Source organism: Propithecus coquereli, unplaced genomic scaffold (assembly GCF_000956105.1).
Source record: "Propithecus coquereli isolate 6110/MARCELLA unplaced genomic scaffold, Pcoq_1.0 Scaffold515, whole genome shotgun sequence".
In the NCBI taxonomy this organism is placed as follows: domain Eukaryota; kingdom Metazoa; phylum Chordata; class Mammalia; order Primates; family Indriidae; genus Propithecus; species Propithecus coquereli.
In genome coordinates, this window is record NW_012151008.1 from 962,613 (window position 1) to 980,156 (window position 17,544).

General features: G+C 55.8%; 1 protein-coding gene across 1 annotated transcript in view; it reads left to right on the forward strand.

Annotated features, from left to right (window-relative positions):
* The window catches only part of ZNF385C (zinc finger protein 385C), a 31,925-nt gene that overhangs the window by 11,372 nt on the left and 3,009 nt on the right, over window positions 1-17,544 (forward strand). The window contains exons 2-7 of the mRNA XM_012656650.1: window positions 7,600-7,748; window positions 9,329-9,439; window positions 10,752-12,195; window positions 13,724-13,872; window positions 15,453-15,563; window positions 16,977-17,142. Of these exons, the coding sequence (XP_012512104.1) occupies window positions 7,600-7,748; window positions 9,329-9,439; window positions 10,752-12,195; window positions 13,724-13,872; window positions 15,453-15,563; window positions 16,977-17,142 (2,130 nt within the window). The remainder of the gene's footprint in view (window positions 1-7,599; window positions 7,749-9,328; window positions 9,440-10,751; window positions 12,196-13,723; window positions 13,873-15,452; window positions 15,564-16,976; window positions 17,143-17,544) is intronic.

The following is a 17,544-nucleotide window of genomic DNA, read 5'->3' on the forward strand; positions in this document are numbered from 1 at the left end:
AGGCCAAGGAGTGGCTGAGGTCCACAGAGGGAAGGAAAACCAGGGAGGGAGAAAAGTGTTTCAAGGAGGGCGTGTGAGCAGCACCACGTGCCACGCAGAATCCGGGGAAGAGCACCAACGAGTTTCCCCTGCGTCTGGCAGGATGGGGGGCCTTTCCTTATATTGAACGGCCCTGGAATTCTCCTCACCTACCTTGTTTTTTTTACCTACCCACTATGTGCCAGTTCCACACAGGGCACTGGGTATACACATCAAGTGGACAAGACAGAGTCACTGTTGTCTTGGAGCTTAGAATCGTCTAATCGACAGTGTCAGAAACAGGACATTCTTCCATACAGCCAGAATAAATCCTTTCCTTCTGACTTGTACTGAGAAGCATCTTAATGCCCAGCCCAGTACAGGGACTTAGAGATGTGGCAATGAACAAATGTGGTCTTGGCCTCCCCGGAACCTAGTGCAGAGATACATACAGGATCCCACACTGTATTGCGAAGACGCATATGCAGGGAACTGTGGGACCAGAGGACAGGTACCGCCCAGGTTGGGGGGATCAGGGTGGCAGAGGGGATGCCTGAGCTGCTCTCAAGGAATGAATGGGAATTAGCCAGGGGAAGAGGAGGGATATGGAATTCTGGGCTCTGGGGATGAAGGCAGGGACAAAAGCAACAGTGTGGTGTATGTCGGGAATGGTGAGCCTTTGGGGTTGGTCAGGCAGACAGGAGTGGCAGGAAGCTCTGGACGTGTTCAGAGGCCAGGAATGGTCTTTTTGGTGCATGGTGAGATGCATAGACTTCGGCAGTGGGCTATGGCTGAAGAGGTGGAAGCACGGGAGTGACACAGTTGGATCTGTGTGTGAGCTTGCTGTCACTGGCTGCTGGGGAAAGTGGGGGAAGTGGCCAGGCAGAGACAGAGGCAGCTGCAGTATACAGGTGAGATGGTGAGAGCCTGAACTGGGCCAAGGCTAGGCAGCTGGGGGAGAGGTGGTGGAGCCCAGGGTCTTAGCGTGGCCCCTGGGGTCAGGAGGATGTGGGCTCTCATTCTGCCACTTACTGCTTTTGAAATCTTGGGCAAGTCAGTTAAAGTCACAGGGCCTCGGTTTCCTCCTGTCCAAAGTGACGATAATAGCACCCACCTTGGTCTCCTCATGGTCATTGTAAAGTACTAGCACAGGGCCTGACTCAGTTCACACTTGCCAAACAGTACTGCTGCTGTTACCATGAGGCATGGAGAGGAGGGGACAGGGTGGAGAGACAATTAGGAGGTGGAGTTGGCAGGTTTTGGCCAATGGCTAGACATGGCCTTCTGGTCCTCAACTGCTCATCCGGGCCTGGGGAGGTGGTAGAGTGAGGAAGGTAGAAGCAACCAGCTAGCTGCCCTCAGTCTGGGGCCCGGCCCCTGGAGCAGCCCCCGGTCTGGGCCACCCTTCCCAGAACAACACTACCAGTGTCGTGCATGTGCGTGCATGAGTGTGCACCTGTGTGTCTAGGGAAGGGCGCTCTAGAGAAAGCAAATCCTGTTCCTCAATCCCATGGCTTACGAAGCTCAGCCTTGTGCTGACTTCCTTCTCTTGAAATCAATGACTGTGCGCTGGAAGGACCAGTCGTCCTTTGGGCTGGGAGTCAGGATGTCACATTTTAGTCCTGGCTCAGCCACCAATCACTCATGAGCCCTGAGAACCACTATCTGTCTCCAGACTCAATTTCCCCAGCTATAAAACGTGGTTGCATAGATGGTAGGAGTCTTTCCAGCTCTGAGTTCTAAGAAGCTTCAGCAGTCAAAGCTAATCGATGCCTTGTCCTGGGTGTAAGGAGACCTCGGAGGGGGCTGGGGTTCCCACACCTCCTCTGCTTTGGGTAACACTGTAGGGCCCTTTGCATGACTCCACCCACTCCCAATATCCTCTAGCTGGGGAGGGCTCTGTGGGCAGCATGAACCCTACTGCCCCACCTAAACCGCCCCCTCCACGATGGACCCCTAACGCCTCTCCCTTGTCTCTTTCGTCTCCAGTCTCCCGCCGGCGAAGCAGGAATAAACTTTCCAGGCTAAGTTAGATAGATGGTCCCCGTTAGCCTGACGGGCTGCCCGCCTCCTGCCTCCCCACCCGCTCCCTCTTTCGTCAAGGGAGCTGCCTGTGTGTGGGGGGGAGGCAGGGGGCTAAGAGCATTTGGGTGTGGGGTGGGAGTCCTCTGCCCCAAGAGCAGAAATGGTGCCCCCTGGGAAGAAACCAGCGGGAGAGGCCTCCAACTCCAACAAGAAGTGCAAGCGTTACTTCAACGAGCACTGGAAACAGGAGTTTACCTGGCTGGACTTTGACTATGAGCGGAAGCTGATGTTCTGCCTCGAATGCCGCCAGGCCTTGGTGCGGAATAAGCATGGCAAGGCTGAGAACGCCTTCACGGTGGGCACCGACAACTTCCAGCGCCACGCCCTGCTGCGCCACGTCACCTCAGGAGCCCACCGCCAGGCTCTGGCTGTCAACCAGGGCCAGTCCCCTTTGGAGGGCCAGGCTGAGGGAGGAGGGGCCTGCCCAGGCCTGGCTACCACCCCCACCTCCAGGGACGTCAAGGTGGAGGTGGACCCAGCCAAAGTGGCTGTGCTGACCACTGTGTACTGCATGGCCAAGGAGGATGTGCCCGACGACCGCTGCTCTGCCCTGCTCGAGCTGCAGAGGTTCAACCTGTGCCAGGCGCTGCTGGGCACAGAGCATGGCGATTACTACAGCCCCAGGAGGGTGAGGGACATGCAGGTGGGTGGCAGCCAGAGGTACGGGGGAGGGCTTGGGGAGGAGACACAGAGCCATGTGGGAACGGCCCCAGCATGCCAGGCCCCTAGGCAGCAGCCGGGGCATTTCATTCATACCTTCACCCTTCAGAACCTTCATTGAGGGCCCACTATGTGCCTGGTGCTAGGCCAGCTGCAGGGGGTACAACTGTGAAGAGGCCAGACCAGGCCCTGTCCTTGTGGGACATAGAAACGCTCTTCTCACTACCTAGGCCAGAGGTTGCAAACTGGTCGCCTGGGGCCTTGCTTGGCCCACAGATGTGTTTTATTGGTTTTCATAGTGTTTTTGAAAAACTCAAATTAGTTTCCAACTTTAAAAAATCAGGATAGGCCGGGCGCGGTGGCTCACGCCTGTAATCCTAGCTCTTTGGGAGGCCGAGGTGGGCAGATTTCTTGAGCTCAGGAGTTCGAAACCAGCCTGAGCAAGAGCAAGACACCGTCTCTACTAAAAATAGAAAGAAATTAATCAGACAACTAAAAATATATAGAAAAAATTAGCCGGGCATGGTAGCGCATGCCTGTAGTCCCAGCTACTCAGGAGGCTGAGGCAGGAGGATCGCTTGAGCCCAGGAGTTTGAGGTTGCTGTGAGCTAGGATGACGCCACAGCACTCTAGCCTGGGCAACACAGTGAGACTCTGTCTCAAAAAAAAAACAAAAATCAGGAGAGACTAGGTGTGGTGGCTCTCACCTGTAATCCCAGCACTTTGGGAGGCTGGGGAGGTTAGGATCACTTGAGGCCAGGAGTTTGAGACCAGCCTGGGCAACATAGTGAGACCTCATCTCTAAAAAAACAAAAATCAGATTACATATAAAGTCTAGATTTGTGGCTTCTACTGAAAAGTGAGGGCCCCGTGCTGTCAGGGCAGGATGTGCTGGAGCTGGAGAGGAGGGCACGGACTTGCCGTGGTCTTCCCCATTCCCTCTGGCTCAGCCCTGGCCCACTTCAAGTTCAATATCACCTACGTGGCCCCTGGAGGCATGCAAGTTGCACCTCTGTCCTAGGTACTAGCTGTGTACGTCCTGGGGGCCTGGGTGGGGGTGGAGGGAATTGGATCTTATCCTACAGAGAAATGACAAATAGACAAACAGAGCACACAGCTGGGACCTTGTGTAACTGGTCGAGAGTTGGGAGTGAACTATCAGATAGTCCCTGAGCGAGAGGATGAAGGGAGACCCCCAGGAACAAGGCAGACTGGGGCGATGCTGTAGGAGAACACTGTGAAAAAAACTGGCCTTCCTAAAGCTCTTTATGGTTCACAAAGCAAGTTTACTATTTATAATTCACAACAACCCCTTGAGAAGATTTAGGGCAGTTGCTAGCTCAAAGCAGGTACCAAAGCTGAGAACACTTCGGGCACGGTGGCTCACACCTGTAACCCCAGCACTTTGGGAAGTTAAGGGGGGACAATTGCTTAAAGCCAGGAGTTCAAGACCAGCCTAGGCAACATAGCGAGACCTCTTCTCTACAAAAAATTTAACAATTAGCCAGTCATGGTGGCAGGCTCTTGTAGTCCTAGCTACTCAAGAGGCTGAGACAGGAGGATTACTTGAGCCCAGGAGTTTGAGGTTGCAGTGAGCTATGATGACGCCACTGTACTCCAGCGTGGGTGACAGAGCAAGACTCCCTCTCAAAAAAAGAAAAGAAAAAAATAGAGCCGAGAAAACTGAGGCTCAGAGAGGTGAAGTGACTGGCACAAAGTAGCACCACCAGTAACTGGCAAAGCCAGGATTAGTCCCTAAATCTGTTTGACCCCAAGGCCTGTGCTCTTTCCACCACCTGGCACTGTCTGCCCGCCCCCCCAGGGCAAACTAACTCTGTCCTCTTTCTCTCCCTGGCTGTCCCAGGTGGCCATTGCCAGCGTCCTGCACACAGAAGCCTGCCAGCGCCTGAAGGCATCCCCGTATGTGGGGCTGGTGTTGGACGAGACCAGGAACTGGCCCAAGTCCCACAGTCTGGCCCTGTTTGCCACTTCGGTGTCCCCCTGCGATGGCCAGCCTACCACCACCTTCCTGGGCAGTGTGGAGCTGCAGGAGGGTGAGGCCACTGCTGGCCAACTCCTGGACATCCTGCAGGCCTTTGGCGTATCTGCACCCAAGCTGGCCTGGCTCAGCTCAAGCCTCCCCAGTGGCCGCCTGAAGAGTGTAGGCCCCCAGCTGCGGGCCACTTGCCCACTCCTCACGGAGCTGCACTGCCTCCCTGGCCGGACAGACCCCGAGCCCCCTCCCTACCTGGGTGAATATGAGAGCATACTGGATGCCCTATTCCGCCTCCATGGTGGCCCCAGTTCCCATATGGTCCCTGAGCTCCGGGCAGCATTGGACCTTGCAGCTATTGACTTAGCAGGTCCCCGGCCAGTGCCCTGGGCCTCCTTGCTGCCTGTCATAGAAGCTGTGGCTGAAGCCTGGCCTTGCCTGGTGCCCACTCTGGAGTCCGCAGCCCCAGCCTCACCTACGGCTGGGGCACTGGCCTTGGCCCTGCGCCAGTTCACCTTTGTGGCCTTCACACACCTGCTGCTGGACGCTCTGCCCTCTGTGCAGAAGCTCGCCCTTGTCCTGCAGCCAGAAGAGCCGGACTTGGGCTTGCTGCAGCCCCTGGTGATGACGGCTACAGCCTCCCTCCAAGCTCAGCGCAGCTCAGGTGGGGCCCGCCTCCAGGGCTTCCTGCAGGAACTGGCATCCTCGGACCCTGACACGGGCAGCGGGCGCTGCACCTACCGCGGCGTGGAGCTGCTCGGCTACTCCGAGGCTGCGGTCCGGGGCTTGGAGCAGCTCCGGGGCTCTTTCCTGGACTCCATGCGGCGGGGGCTGCGGGACTCCTACCCCGGGCCCTCGCTGGACGCCGTGGCCGCGTTCGCGGCGATCTTCGACCCCCGCCGCTACCCGCCGGCGCCGGAGGAGCTGGGCGCGCACGGCGAGGGCGCGCTGCGGGTGCTGCTGCGCGGCTTCGCGCCCGCCGTGGTGCGCCAGCGGGCGCTGGGCGACTTCGCGCTCTTCAAGCGCGTGGTGTTCAGCCTCGGGCGGCTCGGCCCGAGGGCCCTGTGCGCCCAGCTGGCGTGCGAGCACTCGGAGCTGCACGAGCTCTTCCCCGACTTCGCCGCTCTCGCCGCCTTGGCCTTGGCGCTGCCCGCGGGCGCCGGCCTCCTGGACAAGGTCGGCCGCAGCCGGGAGCTGCGGTGGTGGGGGCAGAGCGGGGCAGGGGAAGGCCGGGGCGGCCACGTGGTGAAGATTGCAGTGGATGGGCCCCCGCTGCACGACTTTGACTTTGCACTGGCTGTGGAGTTCTTAGAGAGTGGGTGGGGGGAGGGGCTCCTCGGGTCGCAGCTCACCTAAGGGTGGCCGCCTTCTCTGCGCCCAGCCAGCCTGGGGCCCTGGGCACTCCAAGGGCCAAGCTGGGCCTGACGGTGCTGCCTCCAGGCTGACTTAGTAGCTATGGACTCCCCGGGCCCGGAGGCCACCCACCTGCCTTCCACATGCTTCCTCTGCTAGCAGAGCACTAGCCCTGCCTGGTGGACTGTGGAGGAAGGGACTGGGTGGGGGGGGGGGCCTGGGCACGTGGGCAGGAGGTGCTTGAGTCTGGGGCACCCTATGTCACTCCTGTCATTTGCAGAGTTGGTGAGGAGTAGCTCACCCTTTGCTCTTCTGGACTCAGCCCAAGTTTTGGCCCTAGAAAAAAAGATGGGGGTTCTTGGTTGGAGGGAGGAAACCTGGGCCTCGGGAATTGAGGGGTGAGGAAAAGGAGAATTGGCCCTTGTCTGTGTCCTAGACCCGCTCCTGACAGTAGCTCTTTTCTTCACATGTGACTGGGGAGCGCCATACTTGTTTTTGACACACAGCACAGCACCCTCTCTGTGCACAAGCTAGTGGTTCAAGGACACAACGGTTCAAGAGCGTAGTGGTGCCCTCCCTCCCCTCCTCACCAATAGGCTGCCTTAGGGCTTTTCTATAGGCGACAGTGTATATAGACCTATAAATCTATAAATGTAAAATAAATGTATCCTATCTTTCATAGCATTAACACACAAAAATCTAAAAGGACTTCTTTTGGTTTTGCAATGACAAGGGCCAAAAAAGTCCCAAATGGACTGAATTTTTTGCTAATTTTTTCTTGCTCTCCAAGTTCCTAGCCCTCCCTTGCCCATGCCTCAGATCTTTAAGACCAAAGACTGCAGAACCACAGTGCTGTACCTGCTGCCTCTGCGGCCCGGCCTCGGGCCTGACCTGGAAATCCATGTTTATCTGTCTCCCGGGGGAAGCTGTTTTGGCCTCACCAGAGCTGGGGGTCACATCCCTTCAGATCCCATGGGGTTCCCGTTCCTTCCTGTCCGCTCTTGCTGTGAATGTGTGGGGATCTCAAGGGAGGGGAGGACAGTTAGAGTGAGAGGGGAGGGGCCTGGCCTTTTCCCTAGACCCTGGGGTTTGAGTTTAATTTGCAATAAAGTGGAAACCCAGCGCATCATTGTAGTCTCCCTGGTGGTATGTATGTCAGGGACCCACCCTGAGCCCTCTGTCCCCTCTCTTAGCTGGACTCCCCTTGGGGGTTCGGTGGACTGTTACATTCTCTGTGTAGGGGCCAGAGGGTTGTCTTTCTGGGCTGGGAGCCTTGAGCTGTGGTTTCTGCTTTCCCAACTGTGGGGAGGACGGGCACAGAAATGAGGCTTGTGATTGCCCTGGGTTTGGCTGGTGGCACTTTGTGAAGAGGGACAGGAGTCTGCCCTGGCTCCACACCTGAGAAGCCCACCTGCCTCTTGTGGCTGCAGTGGTAGGAGAGGCCCTGTGGCTGCTCCCTGTTTCAGACCCTGCCCTTCTTCCTCCTGCAGCAGGCCCAGCCTCCAGTGCCCCCAGCCCCCTGCTGGCCTCCCTGCCCCTGCCCGCCCGGCCTCTGCAGCCCCCGCTGGACTTCAAGCACTTGCTCGCCTTCCACTTCAATGGCGCCGCCCCGCTCAGTCTCTTCCCCAACTTCAGCACGGTACGGGCAGGGCTGGTGGGTGGGGCGTGCAGCCAAGCTTGCGGGTGGGCAGAAGGTGGGCTCAGAGGGGCCAGCTCTCTGCAGCTGGGTCTAATCAAGAGCTCATTCTCCTCCTACATTCCCCAGTAGGACTAGGTGCTCCCCAAATAGGGACCCCTGGGCCCTGCCCTCTCCTAGGCTGGGAATAAGACAGTGTCACCCCTCTCCCTACCCGTGCCATCACAACTGCTGGGCCCACAGGGCCTGTAGACTGTAGGTTCCACTTGGGTTTTTGTATAGGGACTTCTGTGGAAGACCTGTGTGTGTCTGCGTGCAATTGAGGTGTGCCTGTCTGTTGTAGAGTGTGTCTCTACAGGTCTTTGTGTGTTACGTGTGGACGTGAGTTTGTATGTTGGTGTCCAGTGTGTGTGTTTGTAAACAACTCTTTGTGCCTGGGTAATTGTATATAATTAATATATGTGCCTAAGTATCTGAGGGTTTTTTGTGTCTTCGTGTCTTCTAGGTATGTGTTTGGTGTATGTCCGACCTCTGGGCACATGTGTTTTTGTGTGGTTTGTCTGTGGTTATGTGCCATTTGTATGCATGTGAGTGCGTATTGTTCTGCTTGTTTGTAAATTCGTAATTGCCTGTGAGCTTACTACCGTGTGTCTTGTGCACTAGTCCGTACATTTCCATGTGTGTAAGTGTGTGAATGACAAGCGTGGTATGAATTTTACGTCACCTCGCTGGCTTCAGACGCTGTGAAGTTGGAACCTCTCTCTCTTCTCAGGGAAGTTTCTGCACCCATGCGCTTCTCTAAAAGCTTCCTTGGGAAGGTTTGGAAAGTTTCTCTTGACAAGTTCAGACAACTGCTTTTGGCCCAGCCACCTAGGCCCCTGAGAAAAGGGAAAATAAAGGGTTGGTTTGATAGAAAAAAAAAATGACTTAAAATAAGGAAAAGAAAAAACACCCAAATTATTAATAATATTCCAAAGAAATGATCCTACTACTCAGGGAACCCTCAGACCTTCACTTGCTGCTGCCGGCCCCCCACTTGCTCCCCACCTCCCCAGCCTGGCCCCACTCTCTCAGGAGAGCTTGTCAGAAGCCTCAGGCTTTGCAATTGTGGCAGATCTGATGAGATAAGAGGTATCATCCCCCAGCCCACAGGTCCAGGCCTGAAGGCCGGGGCTGTGGGCGAGGAAATTCCAACAGAAAGATTCTTTGTCCCTTCCCTGCCTCTCCTTGTGCCCAACTCTCTGTCCCAATGTTGTGATTGTTGCAAAGGAGAAAAAAAGAAAACTGACCAGAGGGGCAGGAAGAGATGCCAGGGTGATCACCAGGACATAGTTCTATTTCCCAAAATCCTGTAGGTCACTCTGGCCATCCCCCTGCCTCCAAACAGAAGCCCAGGCTGACTGATAAAGTCAGCCAGGGACGAGGCTGTTCCTTTTTCTGTGTCTAACATCCACAGGATGGGGAAGTTCTTCCTAGAGGCTGACCTCGGCCCTCCCCAGTAGTCTTGAGTTTGGGGCATTTTGTACTGCCCCCACCTCCTGAACCAACCCCAGGGTTATTGTGCCCTCCCACCCCCTTCACAGATGGACCCAGTGCAGAAAGCTGTCATCAGCCACACGTTTGGGGTCCCCTCCCCTCTGAAGAAGAAGCTCTTCATTTCCTGTAACATCTGTCACCTGAGGTTCAACTCAGCGGTGAGAGGGAATAGGAGAAGCAGGCCTGGGGAGGGGTGGGTCGGGAGGGCTGGAGATTGGGCTTCCAGGGTCTTCCCAGGAGGAATACAGGTGGCAAAGGGGCTGTGGTCCATCTTTTCCATCTCATCCTCTCCTCTCCTCCTCTCTCCAGACCTCTGTCCTTTCCCTCAACCCTTCATTGCTCAGCTCCAGCCCCCTGGGACTCCATTCCTGCCCCCAGGCCCCCCTCCCCACTCCCACCTCCTGCAGGCAGGCCTCTCTCCGTGTTCTGGATCCTTCCCCGACTCCGGGTCCCAGTGGCCACCCCATTACCTCCTGGTCTGGAATTGAGTTCTTAAAGCACCTGAAAGTTTACAGAATGTGTTCATGCCCATCATCTGAATTATTTAATAGCTCTTACGACATACCCGTGAGATGGACAGAAGTGCTGTTATCATCCCACTTTTCAGATGGGGAAACTGAGCCTCAGAGAAGTTAAGTGACTTGCCTAAGGCCACACAGCTGGCAAGTAGCAAAGCTGGGATTTGAACCCAGGACTGGCTGACCTTAAGGCCTGCATACTTTCTACTATTGTCTACCCCTAGCTAGAGGAGGAGCCTCATTTTGGCCTCCCAGGAAAGGTTTACCTCCTGTCCAGGCAATCTGACACCTAGGTGTCAGCAGAACTGCTGTAGTGAAAGGGTCTAGGGAGGGCCCACGGGGCCTGTCTTTCCTACATTTCGGAGTCGTGGGCCGGGGAGCAACAAGGGGGGATGCTTAGAGGGATGACATTGACAGGTTAGATTTGGGGGTTCCCTCCAGGCTTTCGAGTTACGTGAGTCCTGCAAGAGGACAGAGAATCTGCACTGAGGGAGGGACCATGTCTTCTTCATGTGGGCCCCTGGCATGGTGCCTGGGAAATAGCAAGCTCAATAACTACCTGTTTAAAAATAACAAAGGGATGAATGTTTTGGATGCATATACCCCTAAGTGTGAGGACTGCTATTTTGTGCATTTGTACATTCATAAACTTGATAACTAACATTCATCGAGCATCTATTATATATGCTAGGTCCTTATAATTCATGTTCCCATTTAATTCTGACAATCCTGTAAAATTGGTATTATCACAAAGTTTGTGGGTGAGGAAATTCAGGCTCAGAGAGGTGAAGTGACTGGCACAAAGTAGCACCACCAGTAACTGGCAAAGCCAGGATTAGTCCCTAAATCTGTTTGACCCCAAGGCCTGTGCTCTTTCCACCACCTGGCACTGTCTGCCCGCCCCCCCCAGGGCAAACTAACTCTGTCCTCTTTCTCTCCCTGGCTGTCCCAGGTGGCCATTGCCAGCGTCCTGCACACAGAAGCCTGCCAGCGCCTGAAGGCATCCCCGTATGTGGGGCTGGTGTTGGACGAGACCAGGAACTGGCCCAAGTCCCACAGTCTGGCCCTGTTTGCCACTTCGGTGTCCCCCTGCGATGGCCAGCCTACCACCACCTTCCTGGGCAGTGTGGAGCTGCAGGAGGGTGAGGCCACTGCTGGCCAACTCCTGGACATCCTGCAGGCCTTTGGCGTATCTGCACCCAAGCTGGCCTGGCTCAGCTCAAGCCTCCCCAGTGGCCGCCTGAAGAGTGTAGGCCCCCAGCTGCGGGCCACTTGCCCACTCCTCACGGAGCTGCACTGCCTCCCTGGCCGGACAGACCCCGAGCCCCCTCCCTACCTGGGTGAATATGAGAGCATACTGGATGCCCTATTCCGCCTCCATGGTGGCCCCAGTTCCCATATGGTCCCTGAGCTCCGGGCAGCATTGGACCTTGCAGCTATTGACTTAGCAGGTCCCCGGCCAGTGCCCTGGGCCTCCTTGCTGCCTGTCATAGAAGCTGTGGCTGAAGCCTGGCCTTGCCTGGTGCCCACTCTGGAGTCCGCAGCCCCAGCCTCACCTACGGCTGGGGCACTGGCCTTGGCCCTGCGCCAGTTCACCTTTGTGGCCTTCACACACCTGCTGCTGGACGCTCTGCCCTCTGTGCAGAAGCTCGCCCTTGTCCTGCAGCCAGAAGAGCCGGACTTGGGCTTGCTGCAGCCCCTGGTGATGACGGCTACAGCCTCCCTCCAAGCTCAGCGCAGCTCAGGTGGGGCCCGCCTCCAGGGCTTCCTGCAGGAACTGGCATCCTCGGACCCTGACACGGGCAGCGGGCGCTGCACCTACCGCGGCGTGGAGCTGCTCGGCTACTCCGAGGCTGCGGTCCGGGGCTTGGAGCAGCTCCGGGGCTCTTTCCTGGACTCCATGCGGCGGGGGCTGCGGGACTCCTACCCCGGGCCCTCGCTGGACGCCGTGGCCGCGTTCGCGGCGATCTTCGACCCCCGCCGCTACCCGCCGGCGCCGGAGGAGCTGGGCGCGCACGGCGAGGGCGCGCTGCGGGTGCTGCTGCGCGGCTTCGCGCCCGCCGTGGTGCGCCAGCGGGCGCTGGGCGACTTCGCGCTCTTCAAGCGCGTGGTGTTCAGCCTCGGGCGGCTCGGCCCGAGGGCCCTGTGCGCCCAGCTGGCGTGCGAGCACTCGGAGCTGCACGAGCTCTTCCCCGACTTCGCCGCTCTCGCCGCCTTGGCCTTGGCGCTGCCCGCGGGCGCCGGCCTCCTGGACAAGGTCGGCCGCAGCCGGGAGCTGCGGTGGTGGGGGCAGAGCGGGGCAGGGGAAGGCCGGGGCGGCCACGTGGTGAAGATTGCAGTGGATGGGCCCCCGCTGCACGACTTTGACTTTGCACTGGCTGTGGAGTTCTTAGAGAGTGGGTGGGGGGAGGGGCTCCTCGGGTCGCAGCTCACCTAAGGGTGGCCGCCTTCTCTGCGCCCAGCCAGCCTGGGGCCCTGGGCACTCCAAGGGCCAAGCTGGGCCTGACGGTGCTGCCTCCAGGCTGACTTAGTAGCTATGGACTCCCCGGGCCCGGAGGCCACCCACCTGCCTTCCACATGCTTCCTCTGCTAGCAGAGCACTAGCCCTGCCTGGTGGACTGTGGAGGAAGGGACTGGGTGGGGGGGGGGGCCTGGGCACGTGGGCAGGAGGTGCTTGAGTCTGGGGCACCCTATGTCACTCCTGTCATTTGCAGAGTTGGTGAGGAGTAGCTCACCCTTTGCTCTTCTGGACTCAGCCCAAGTTTTGGCCCTAGAAAAAAAGATGGGGGTTCTTGGTTGGAGGGAGGAAACCTGGGCCTCGGGAATTGAGGGGTGAGGAAAAGGAGAATTGGCCCTTGTCTGTGTCCTAGACCCGCTCCTGACAGTAGCTCTTTTCTTCACATGTGACTGGGGAGCGCCATACTTGTTTTTGACACACAGCACAGCACCCTCTCTGTGCACAAGCTAGTGGTTCAAGGACACAACGGTTCAAGAGTGTAGTGGTGCCCTCCCTCCCCTCCTCACCAATAGGCTGCCTTAGGGCTTTTCTATAGGCGACAGTGTATATAGACCTATAAATCTATAAATGTAAAATAAATGTATCCTATCTTTCATAGCATTAACACACAAAAATCTAAAAGGACTTCTTTTGGTTTTGCAATGACAAGGGCCAAAAAAGTCCCAAATGGACTGAATTTTTTGCTAATTTTTTCTTGCTCTCCAAGTTCCTAGCCCTCCCTTGCCCATGCCTCAGATCTTTAAGACCAAAGACTGCAGAACCACAGTGCTGTACCTGCTGCCTCTGCGGCCCGGCCTCGGGCCTGACCTGGAAATCCATGTTTATCTGTCTCCCGGGGGAAGCTGTTTTGGCCTCACCAGAGCTGGGGGTCACATCCCTTCAGATCCCATGGGGTTCCCGTTCCTTCCTGTCCGCTCTTGCTGTGAATGTGTGGGGATCTCAAGGGAGGGGAGGACAGTTAGAGTGAGAGGGGAGGGGCCTGGCCTTTTCCCTAGACCCTGGGGTTTGAGTTTAATTTGCAATAAAGTGGAAACCCAGCGCATCATTGTAGTCTCCCTGGTGGTATGTATGTCAGGGACCCACCCTGAGCCCTCTGTCCCCTCTCTTAGCTGGACTCCCCTTGGGGGTTCGGTGGACTGTTACATTCTCTGTGTAGGGGCCAGAGGGTTGTCTTTCTGGGCTGGGAGCCTTGAGCTGTGGTTTCTGCTTTCCCAACTGTGGGGAGGACGGACACAGAAATGAGGCTTGTGATTGCCCTGGGTTTGGCTGGTGGCACTTTGTGAAGAGGGACAGGAGTCTGCCCTGGCTCCACACCCGAGAAGCCCACCTGCCTCTTGTGGCTGCAGTGGTAGGAGAGGCCCTGTGGCTGCTCCCTGTTTCAGACCCTGCCCTTCTTCCTCCTGCAGCAGGCCCAGCCTCCAGTGCCCCCAGCCCCCTGCTGGCCTCCCTGCCCCTGCCCGCCCGGCCTCTGCAGCCCCCGCTGGACTTCAAGCACTTGCTCGCCTTCCACTTCAATGGCGCCGCCCCGCTCAGTCTCTTCCCCAACTTCAGCACGGTACGGGCAGGGCTGGTGGGTGGGGCGTGCAGCCAAGCTTGCGGGTGGGCAGAAGGTGGGCTCAGAGGGGCCAGCTCTCTGCAGCTGGGTCTAATCAAGAGCTCATTCTCCTCCTACATTCCCCAGTAGGACTAGGTGCTCCCCAAATAGGGACCCCTGGGCCCTGCCCTCTCCTAGGCTGGGAATAAGACAGTGTCACCCCTCTCCCTACCCGTGCCATCACAACTGCTGGGCCCACAGGGCCTGTAGACTGTAGGTTCCACTTGGGTTTTTGTATAGGGACTTCTGTGGAAGACCTGTGTGTGTCTGCGTGCAATTGAGGTGTGCCTGTCTGTTGTAGAGTGTGTCTCTACAGGTCTTTGTGTGTTACGTGTGGACGTGAGTTTGTATGTTGGTGTCCAGTGTGTGTGTTTGTAAACAACTCTTTGTGCCTGGGTAATTGTATGTAATTAATATATGTGCCTAAGTATCTGAGGGTTTTTTGTGTCTTCGTGTCTTCTATGTATGTGTTTGGTGTATGTCCGACCTCTGGGCACATGTGTTTTTGTGTGGTTTGTCTGTGGTTATGTGCCATTTGTATGCATGTGAGTGCGTATTGTTCTGCTTGTTTGTAAATTCGTAATTGCCTGTGAGCTTACTACCGTGTGTCTTGTGCACTAGTCCGTACATTTCCATGTGTGTAAGTGTGTGAATGACAAGCGTGGTATGAATTTTACGTCACCTCGCTGGCTTCAGACGCTGTGAAGTTGGAACCTCTCTCTCTTCTCAGGGAAGTTTCTGCACCCATGCGCTTCTCTAAAAGCTTCCTTGGGAAGGTTTGGAAAGTTTCTCTTGACAAGTTCAGACAACTGCTTTTGGTCCAGCCACCTAGGCCCCTGAGAAAAGGGAAAATAAAGGGTTGGTTTGATAGAAAAAAAAAATGACTTAAAATAAGGAAAAGAAAAAACACCCAAATTATTAATAATATTCCAAAGAAATGATCCTACTACTCAGGGAACCCTCAGACCTTCACTTGCTGCTGCCGGCCCCCCACTTGCTCCCCACCTCCCCAGCCTGGCCCCACTCTCTCAGGAGAGCTTGTCAGAAGCCTCAGGCCTTGCAATTGTGGCAGATCTGATGAGATAAGAGGTATCATCCCCCAGCCCACAGGTCCAGGCCTGAAGGCCGGGGCTGTGGGAGAGGAAATTCCAACAGAAAGATTCTTTGTCCCTTCCCTGCCTCTCCTTGTGCCCAACTCTCTGTCCCAATGTTGTGATTGTTGCAAAGGAGAAAAAAAGAAAACTGACCAGAGGGGCAGGAAGAGATGCCAGGGTGATCACCAGGACATAGTTCTATTTCCCAAAATCCTGTAGGTCACTCTGGCCATCCCCCTGCCTCCAAACAGAAGCCCAGGCTGACTGATAAAGTCAGCCAGGGACGAGGCTGTTCCTTTTTCTGTGTCTAACATCCACAGGATGGGGAAGTTCTTCCTAGAGGCTGACCTCGCCCCTCCCCAGTAGTCTTGAGTTTGGGGCATTTTGTACTGCCCCCACCTCCTGAACCAACCCCAGGGTTATTGTGCCCTCCCACCCCCTTCACAGATGGACCCAGTGCAGAAAGCTGTCATCAGCCACACGTTTGGGGTCCCCTCCCCTCTGAAGAAGAAGCTCTTCATTTCCTGTAACATCTGTCACCTGAGGTTCAACTCAGCGGTGAGAGGGAATAGGAGAAGCAGGCCTGGGGAGGGGTGGGTCGGGAGGGCTGGAGATTGGGCTTCCAGGGTCTTCCCAGGAGGAATACAGGTGGCAAAGGGGCTGTGGTCCATCTTTTCCATCTCATCCTCTCCTCTCCTCCTCTCTCCAGACCTCTGTCCTTTCCCTCAACCCTTCATTGCTCAGCTCCAGCCCCCTGGGACTCCATTCCTGCCCCCAGGCCCCCCTCCCCACTCCCACCTCCTGCAGGCAGGCCTCTCTCCGTGTTCTGGATCCTTCCCCGACTCCGGGTCCCAGTGGCCACCCCATTACCTCCTGGTCTGGAATTGAGTTCTTAAAGCACCTGAAAGTTTACAGAATGTGTTCATGCCCATCATCTGAATTATTTAATAGCTCTTACGACATACCCGTGAGATGGACAGAAGTGCTGTTATCATCCCACTTTTCAGATGGGGAAACTGAGCCTCAGAGAAGTTAAGTGACTTGTCTAAGGCCACACAGCTGGCAAGTAGCAAAGCTGGGATTTGAACTCAGGACTGGCTGACCTTAAGGCCTGCATACTTTCTACTATTGTCTACCCCTAGCTAGAGGAGGAGCCTCATTTTGGCCTCCCAGGAAAGGTTTACCTCCTGTCCAGGCAATCTGACACCTAGGTGTCAGCAGAACTGCTGTAGTGAAAGGGTCTAGGGAGGGCCCACGGGGCCTGTCTTTCCTACATTTCGGAGTCGTGGGCCGGGGAGCAACAAGGGGGGATGCTTAGAGGGATGACATTGACAGGTTAGATTTGGGGGTTCCCTCCAGGCTTTCGAGTTACGTGAGTCCTGCAAGAGGACAGAGAATCTGCACTGAGGGAGGGACCATGTCTTCTTCATGTGGGCCCCTGGCATGGTGCCTGGGAAATAGCAAGCTCAATAACTACCTGTTTAAAAATAACAAAGGGATGAATGTTTTGGATGCATATACCCCTAAGTGTGAGGACTGCTATTTTGTGCATTTGTACATTCATAAACTTGATAACTAACATTCATCGAGCATCTATTATATATGCTAGGTCCTTATAATTCATGTTCCCATTTAATTCTGACAATCCTGTAAAATTGGTATTATCACAAAGTTTGTGGGTGAGGAAATTCAGGCTCAGAGAGGTGAGGTGACTTGCCCAAAGATACACAGCTACTAAGTGGCTGAGTTAGAATTCGAAGACAGAGGCTGCTTGCCTTGGAGCTCAAGTATGAGAACACATTCTGTAAACCTTGGGACCACGCTGTGATGATGAGGACAATGACAAGGATTTGACTGTTATGAGACCCAAGCCTTGCCTCCCTTTGACCTGTCTCCCTGCTCAGCTCCTGCTTTGGATGGGGCATGTGGACTCAGCCAATGAATGGTGACCTCATGCCCTCCCCTCCCCAGAACCAGGCTGAAGCACATTACAAAGGCCACAAACACGCCAGAAAACTCAAGGCTGTCGAAGCTGCCAAGAGCAAGCAGAGGCCACAAACCCTGGCCCAGGATGGGGCAGTGGTGTCCCCGATTCCGACGCTGGCCAGTGGAGGCCCCGGAGAGTCACAGAGCAAAGGTCAGTCCTGAAATCTTCTCCTCCGCCTCTCCCTACTCTACTCTGACATCTGGTTTCTGAAAAAGGGTTGAGAGATTTCTGCTTATTAATTTTGCTTATGTTGGAGCATTCCATACATACAACAAAGGCACCTGCATCTACAGCTCGATGAATTTTCCCAGTCTGAACATACCCTGATCAGGAAACATGTTCCCGGCACTCAGAAGCCTGCCTTGGGCCCTTCCCAGTCACCATCTTGCTGTATTAGCTTCCTAGGGCTGCCATCACAAATGACTACAAACTGGGTGGCTGAAAACAACAGAAATGTTTTTGTCCCACAGTTCTGAAGTTCAGAAGTCTGATATCAAGGTGTTGACAGGGTTGGCTCCTTCTTGGGGGCTCAGAGGGAGAAACTGCTCCATG